At 38.9% G+C, this 8,233-nt stretch overlaps 1 protein-coding gene across 1 annotated transcript in view; it reads left to right on the top strand.

Annotated features, from left to right (window-relative positions):
• The window catches only part of LOC107183089 (ATP-binding cassette sub-family A member 3-like), a gene marked incomplete at its 5' end in the record, with an annotated part of 64,410 nt that overhangs the window by 41,013 nt on the left and 15,164 nt on the right, over positions 1-8,233 (top strand). The window contains 2 exons of the mRNA XM_015563949.1: positions 4,731-4,762; positions 5,032-5,148. Coding sequence (XP_015419435.1) covers positions 4,731-4,762; positions 5,032-5,148 — 149 coding nt within the window. The remainder of the gene's footprint in view (positions 1-4,730; positions 4,763-5,031; positions 5,149-8,233) is intronic.

Here is an 8,233-nt window from a genome sequence, read left to right as displayed (position 1 = left end):
TTATGCACTCTAGGACGCTTAATCTGAATTCTTTTTCTGTCATGTTGCATGCCTCTGTATCACTTAGCTGCTTTTCTGGTGAGTCCTCCTTTTCTTTCCTTTGAGGTTTTCTTTGTCTACCCATGTTTGATCATACTGCTATATCTAGATGTTGAGTCATTCAGTGGCTGCTCCTTGGGTGGCAATGACTCCTCCAGCTGCGGTTGCTCCTCAGGCGGTTGTGGTAGCAACTGCTCCTCAGTTGGTAGCAGCTCCTTTGGTGGGTGCTGTTCACAGTTGTGGTGGCTCCTCTGGCTGGTGGGGGGAGGCTTCACACACAGCTGCTGTTCCTCAGTCAGAGGGTGTGGTGATCAGGAGGCTGCTGTTCCTTGGATGGGAGCGGGCTACACAAGCAGCTTTACAATTTTAAATCTATACTAATAAAAGGCTAGGTGGCCCTCGTGCCTTGGTGCAATGCCCTCACATCATCACAAGATGGCCGCCCCTCATCATCCCAAGATGGCTGCCATAAGATGGCCACCACAAGATGGCCGGCAGGGGAGGCAGTTGGGAGCCATCAGACTGGCAGGGGAGGGAAGTTAGGGGCCATCGGGTTGGCAGGGGAGGCAGTTTGGGGCTATCAGACTGGCAGGGAGCAGTTATGGTGCAGTCAGGCTGGCAGGCAGCAGTTAGGGCCAATTAGGCAGACAGGCGAGCAATTAGGAGCCAGTGTCCCGGATTGTGAGAGGGATGTCAAAGGGGTCCCAGATTAGAGAGGGTGCAGGCTGAGCTGAGGGACACCACCACCAGTGCACAAATTTGATGCACTGGGCCTCTAGTGTTTAAAATAAAAAAGTTATACAGTGGGGCCTTGACTTATGAGTGTCCCAACTAACGAATTTTTCAAGATATGAGCCATCTCTCAGCCGATTTTTTGCTTTGAGTTGCGAGCTAAAATTCGGGTTACAAGCCAGCTTCAGATACTCCACCGCTAGTTGGCGCAGCGAACATCACAGTGAACGCCACAACATTAGCCCAGCATCACTTGTCTCACTTGTTCACTTTTTGATTTGACATACGAATAATTTGAGCTACGAGCTTCGTCATGGAACAAATTAAACTCGTAAGTCAAGGCCCCACTGTAGTAAGTTAAGTTTACTTTATTATTAAAGGAAGAAAATAATTTTTATAAATTTGGCATAGCCTAAGTGTACATCATTTATAAAGTCTAAAGGAGTGTACCGAGATATGCTGGGCCTTTACACTTACTCATCACTGACTCATTGACTCACCTAAAGCAACTTCTAGTCCTCCAAGCTCCATTTAATATAGGGCTGTATGTAGGTGCACCATTATGTTACAACTGCCTGCAGCATTCATGCAGCATGCTGTACAGGTTTGTATCCTAGGAGCAATAGATTCGACCATATAGTAGGCTATACCATCTAGGTTTGTGCACTCTGATGTTCACACAATGACAAAATTGCTTAGTGACACATTGCTCAGAATATATACATCCCTGTCAATAAGTGATGCATGACTATATAATGAATATAGGCAATAATATTGTACTGTAATGATGTAATGTGATAAATATTGCTACATCATCAATCATTACAATACATAAATGTTTCAAAGTAACATACGTATATCTTAAACTTACACAATGTTACATGTCAAATGTATTCCCTAAAAAAACATATCACTTCACACATACTTGGATGGCTATAATTAAAAAAATGGAAAGTATTAAAAGTTTGGTGAGGATATGAAGAAATTGTTACTCTCATTTATTTCTGGTAGGAATATAAAATGTTGCACCTGCTGTGAAAAAGTTTGGTGGTTCCTCAAAAAGCGAAACATATAATTACCATATGACCCAGCAACTCTATTCCTGAGTATAAAACCCCAAACTCTAAAACAAGTATTTAAACAAGAGTTTTACAGATATTCTGCAAGGCCGACAATAATGGTTAGCTATGTCATAAATACCTTTATTTTGCTTTCTTTATTTAATTACTAAGCATTCTTCTCACAAAGGCTCAGCCTTTGACATTTATTATGTAGTAAGGTGATCTCCTGTCAAGACTGGTAAAAAGTAGAGAAAAATTATTGGCAGGCAAACTTGCATATTAATTATAAATATCAGGGAAGGTCAAATAAGACAAATAGCATATGAAGACAATTACTACCTCTGTTCCAAACTTCTCTGAATCTAACTTAAAGTGCACTTTGAATCTGTATTTCTTAACATGTGGTATCATCGTAGACTTTGCATCAGTTTTTAAAGGAAGGCTGTCTCTCTTATTATCCTCAGTGACTAATAACAGTGTCTATAATTTTGGAGAGAATGGGATTGCAAAGTTTTTGACTTCACTGGCTGTCCTGGGCTTATTTTATCTCCTCTTGCTTTTTTGTCTGGAGACTACATCCTGGAGATTGCAAAACTTTCTCTTTCAAAAAATTGTGTCTAATGTGTACAACATATTCATGAAAGGCAAGAAGGTGAGTAACATAGACTTTTGATACAATTCAAAGAAGGCTCAATGTTAGGCCAGCAAGTATTAATTTGCATATTTCTATCTCTATTATTTGGTGAAAGTATCATTTAATTATACCAAGATCTAATGGGTACTAATTGAAATTACAACTCTTTCATCTTAGTTTGTATCTTAGGCTCTAAGCTTTGAATCCTCTACCAACCAGGAAATAATTTATTTGTAATGGATTTGTAATAATTTATTTGTAATGATAGAAAGCACATGGACATGTCCTACCTTTAGATGTATTTGGTTACATTTATGAAGTGACTTTAAAACCATGTGGGCTTATAGGACATCATAGCCCCTACTAGTCAGATTATTAATTATTGCTGTAAATCACACTCACAATTTCACATAATCCCAGAGTTTTGCCTAGAATTTATATATATTTAATGGTCCATTGTTCTGTAATTTAATCCCTAATGCTTTATATGAGAATTTCTGTTGAGACAGAAAACCACTACATCTATCTCTTTGTAATTTCTTTTCATTCATCCCAGTTCTCTGTCGGGGTGGCTCTAGATTTTGTCCATAACATTCTCTGAGTCAGCATATCTCTAATATTTCAGAGGAAGGATATCTTGAGACCATAATGGCCTTTGCTACCAACTGGAGTTGTGACTAGTATGATTAGCATTCCACCTGCACTTCAGTTGCCTCTTATGTGTTGCTAACTAATGACTAGAACTATATAACAAATCAAAAGTGCTATTCTACCTATTTTTACACCAAAGCCCATCAGATCTTACTACTGTAAACAGGATACCTGGTCTAACATATGGCAACAAGAATAAATTTAAGGTTTTGAGAACATGAAAAAGAAAGGATTTATTTCCTGGTGCCTAGAATTAAACATGTGAATGTTACCTTGAGACTTTTTCCTGCCCTGACTTTCCTAAGCTTGAACAGTAGCCCCTGAACCATGTCACACTACAGAAGTAAATGTGATAAAAAGAAATATAATGAGTATGGAGGGAGAATTCATGGTAAAATTATAAGAATATTTGGCTTCTAAATGCTTCCCCTTTTTGTCACTACTACTGAATACAGAAGAAAACATGGCCAAGCAAAGGAGTAATACTTACATTAGACCAAGACCTCAATCTTCATATAGTTATCTAATAAACTAGTTTGGTTAACCGTGGTATCCTTAAATCAAAATAAACTGAATTTCCTAAGCCAAAGGTTCAATCTCACTTTTTTAACATTCCAAAATAAGAAAAAGTCACCCCTGTCAATGAGAAGTACAAAATAGTTCATGAACTATAAAAAGTGAACATCTTCACTGACAGATGTTTCTTTCCTCCCTGAGAGCACATCACACCACGGCCCTTCAGACCCCACTGTCTCTGTGACATGGAGCCCAGATTTCATGAGGAGCTGGCGGTTCATCTTGTTGATCTTTTTGTGTTTAAATTACTTGGAATTCATTTAAATTATTGAATGTATAGATTAATATTTTTCATGAAACTTAAGAAATTTTTGGCCACTATTTCTTCATGTATTTCCATTACTAAAGTAAGGTCATAATAGATCTGTTTCATAGAGTTATTAAGAAGGTTAATTACCTGTGAAGGGCACATAATAAATAATAAATGCTGGGTTTTAGTAGGAGTGTTATTGTTGCTTATTAACATCCTCTTCTTCCACTGCCACAGAACCTCCCAGTGTTCCCTATTTTAATAACTAACACCATCAATTATATATTTGTTGAACAGAGAAATCTGAGACTTGTCCTTAACTTCTTTTTTAAGTTTCATCCCTAATCTAATCTATCTAAAATCCATGTACATGTGTTTCACTTTGTTTCAAAAGGACTTCTTGGTACTTTATGCTAGGATCAAACATTTTCTCTGTGGCTGCTATGTATGTCCCAGAAAATCAAAGGGTAGAGTGCACTGTCCAGATCCCCCCTTCAGTGGAGTTGGTGACCCCAGCTTCTCGGGAACTCTGTCTTCAGACCCCTTCAGCTGTCATTGTCTTCATGAATGCTTTAGCTGCAGAGATCCTCCTCTCCTGAGGTGATACTCTTCCCAGATGACCTGCATCCAGTCACTCGCAGATGCAGAAGTAAAATGTTTGCTCATCTCAATGCCGCTCAAACAACTTTAGGACTTCCCACTGGGTCAACTGAGGATGTCCTTTGACCTTCATCATAGTTTGATTTCTATCCTTTGCCTACTCCTGATTTTTTTCTCCCTTCCACAGGTGTTGGTACCAAAGGAAGTCCACCTGCAACAGTTAGTACCAGGAGAGGTTTGAGAAAATACACAATCACATAGGGTTTTAGTGAGGCCCACATCACTGGTGGTAAAGGAAGAATACTTACCTCTGGCACAAAATAATGGTCCAATTGTAAAACTTTTTATCTATTCTGAACTGGGATAACATACCAGAGGAACAGAAAGCATGTCTAATGCGATAAGTCAAGTATTCTTTAAAAATGGGGGAAATAGCAACTGAAAGAACAATGGGGATATGCGTTATTGGTAAGCTCCTTCCTTCATAGGATGAAAAGCTGAGAGTTATTAGTAGGAAATTGAAAGCCAAGTGTGAGAGTCCAAGAGCCTCTTTGGTAGCATTTCCTGCCATGAAAGGGCAGAGAAAACTGAGTACTCAGATCAAGGTTTAACCTTCAGATTAGATGAGCTCCAGGAAGATCAAACTCTCAACCAAGGCAGATCTGCTCTGCCAATATCACACCTCCTGTTATAAGAGCGGTGCCCTAATTCATTAGATGGAGACATCTGAGTTAATGACCCTGCAACCTTAAATCCGCACACTTCCCTGAACACTGAGGTTAAGAACTCCCACTACCCCCTCAGATAAAAATAAATACGGGGTCTCTGCTTCAAAACAACATATGCTCATTCAGTTGTGCTGGTAACCAACCAATTACTCCTTTAGTGATCAATAGAACACAGAGACAGAAAATTATTAATAAAAGAACCGCAAACTACTAGCTAGATCTAACTGGTATTTAGAGAGCATGCACCCAATAAAAGCAGGACACATGGAACATTCACCAAGACACACCATTCACAGTTTTAAGAGATTTAACATAATGAAGAGTATGTTTTCTGATCATCATGAAATTAAATTATAATTTAATAACAGAAATATAATAGGAATATCTCTATAAACATTGGGAAATTAAACAACACACTTCTCTCAAACCCATCAGTCAAGATGAAAGTTGCAGAAGAAATTAGAAAATATTTTAAACTAAATGAAAGGAAAATACAACATATCAAAACCTGTGGGGTGCACCGAAGGCAGTGTTTCCGCGGGCATTTATAGTCTTCAAAATTTACATTAGAAATGGAAAAAGATCTCAGTTCAATAATTGAAGTTTGTATCTCAATAAATTAGGAAAAGCAAAGCAAAGTAAACTCAGAGCAAACAGCATTTAAGTTAACAAAACAAGAAAAGGAACTGCAAACAGAAACACAACAGAGAAAAATCTGTGAACGCAACCAAAAGCTAGTTCTTTGAAAAATGATTCAAAGTGGTAAGCCTCCAGGCAGAGTGACCATAAATTAAAAATGGGTGACACATACTAACCAATGTAAAGGCAAAATGAAAGTGCATAGTTTAAAACCTCCAAAAAAAAAAACACCACGCCGGGACAATTTCACTGATAAATTCTACCAAAAGAAGTAGCATCAATTCTTGTAAAGTACACCGTAGGCAATAATATTGTAATAATTTTATATGGTGCCAGGTGGGTACTGGAAATATCAAGGTAATGCTTTGTAAAGTATATGATTGGTTAACCACTCTCCTGTACCCCTAAAACTAACAGAAAATAATATTGAATGTAAACTGTAATTAAAAAATAAATTAAAAAAACAAATAGCATCAATTCTATAGAATTTCTTTCAGAGTATAGAAGTAGGAGCTTTTTCCAATTCTATTTATGAAACAATTATTACACTTAATACCAAAATCAGAAAAAGTACAAGAAACTAATATCCCTTATGAACACAGAAACACAAATCCTCAACAAAATATCCAGATAGAATCCAGGAATACATAGAAAGACTACCATGAACAAGTAGGGTTTATTTCATAAATGTAAAAAAGCTAGTTTAATATTTGAAAATCAATGTTACCCATGAATTAATAAATGTCAAGAAGAAAAGCCACATGTTTATATCCACATTTCACACTCATATACATAAAAAGTGTCAGAAACTAGGGAAGGAAAGGAGCTATCGCAGCCTGATCGGTGGCATCTGCTTATATATATAAAGCCTACAGCAAACATAATGGCAAAAGATGTCATGAGCACCCTAAGACTGAAAACACAGCAAGGATGTTCACTTAGCACTCTGATACAACCAATTTTAAAATTGGGAAAAAGCAGTCTTCTCATTCTTTGGATTATCCTGTTTACTGGGCTGGATAATATAATGAGTACTTGATGTAAAAGTAGGCAATTCAAATCAACCAATTTTTGCTCAAGCAGTATGAGTTACTAATCCCAGTGTTACCAGAATGCCGGCCTGTCGCCTGTGGGTTCTTGACTTCATGTGGGGAAGATCTCACACCATGAGTCCGGATGGGTTTGAGAGTGTTTATGAAAGGTAGGGACAGCGACACAAAGGAAGGACTTGGGGTAGAAGCAGCGACAGGAGAGAACCTAGGCAGCGCTCTATTTAGCTCTCCAGAAATGTTTTAGGAGAGACGTGAGCCTGGGCTGTCAGCTCACTAGGAAGTTGAAGTCACAGTGATGGAAGTGGGCTGGGCAGGGCTGCGTTGGCTCCCTGGGAAGTCAGAGGAAAAGGGGGCCTTGGAGACAGGGCCAGAGACTGAGCCTGGGTCGAGTTGCTACTGCCCAAGGAGCCCCTGGTTGCGAGTCTCATGGGGACCCTTAGACAGAAAGTTCACACTTGAGAAGGGGCATGATCATGTCCTAGAGAGAGTCTTTGTCCTGGGGGCTTTTTATCCTTTTTTCTTCAGGTGAAAATCTTAGGGGAGGGTTTCAACAGAATATTCATCAGCATTCCAGGTGCATTTTTACTATGCTGAGGCATCAAAATAAGTGTGGATGGGAGTTTTGGATTGTTCTTTGGTCTATTTTACTGTTATCTTAGGTCTGTCTGGCTTTAATGGGGTTTTGTTATTTGTTACCCACTTCCATCTGTCCCTGGCTTGAGCTGGCACACATGGCGTTCATAGTGTCTGTGTCCTCTGTTGTCCCAGGCCAGGGTGAGGTAAGCTAGGTGTTCTCTGGTTATGAACCAGCTGCTCTCCAGCATCCTTGGTGAGGGAAGATAAGGTCTTGCAGTTCACAGACTGGCTGTAAGTTGCCCAAACTGTTGAACCATATTTAATTTTTTTTCATTGAATTGTTTTTAATCTTTATTGTTCAGATTATTACAGTTGTGCCTCTTTTTTTCCCCCATAGCTCCCCTCCACCCAGTTCTCACCCCACCCTATGCCCTTACCCCCTCCCCCTGTCCTCATCCATAGGTGCACGATTTTTGTCCAGTCTCTTCCTGCACCCCCCATACCCCTTTCCCCGTGAGAATTGTCAGTCCACTCCCTTTCTATGCCCCTGGTTCTGTTATATTCACAGGTTTATTCTGTTCATCAGAATTTTTATTCACTTGATTTTTAGATTCACTTGTTGATAGATATGTACTTGTTCAAAATTTTTTCTTTACCTTTTTCTTCTTCTTCCTCTTCTTAAAGAATACCTTTGA

Source organism: Myotis davidii, unplaced genomic scaffold (genome assembly GCF_000327345.1).
Source record: "Myotis davidii unplaced genomic scaffold, ASM32734v1 scaffold150, whole genome shotgun sequence".
Taxonomy (NCBI): Eukaryota; Metazoa; Chordata; class Mammalia; order Chiroptera; family Vespertilionidae; genus Myotis; species Myotis davidii.
Note: the sequence above shows the minus strand (reverse complement) of the source record. Positions and strands in the feature narration are given on the sequence as shown.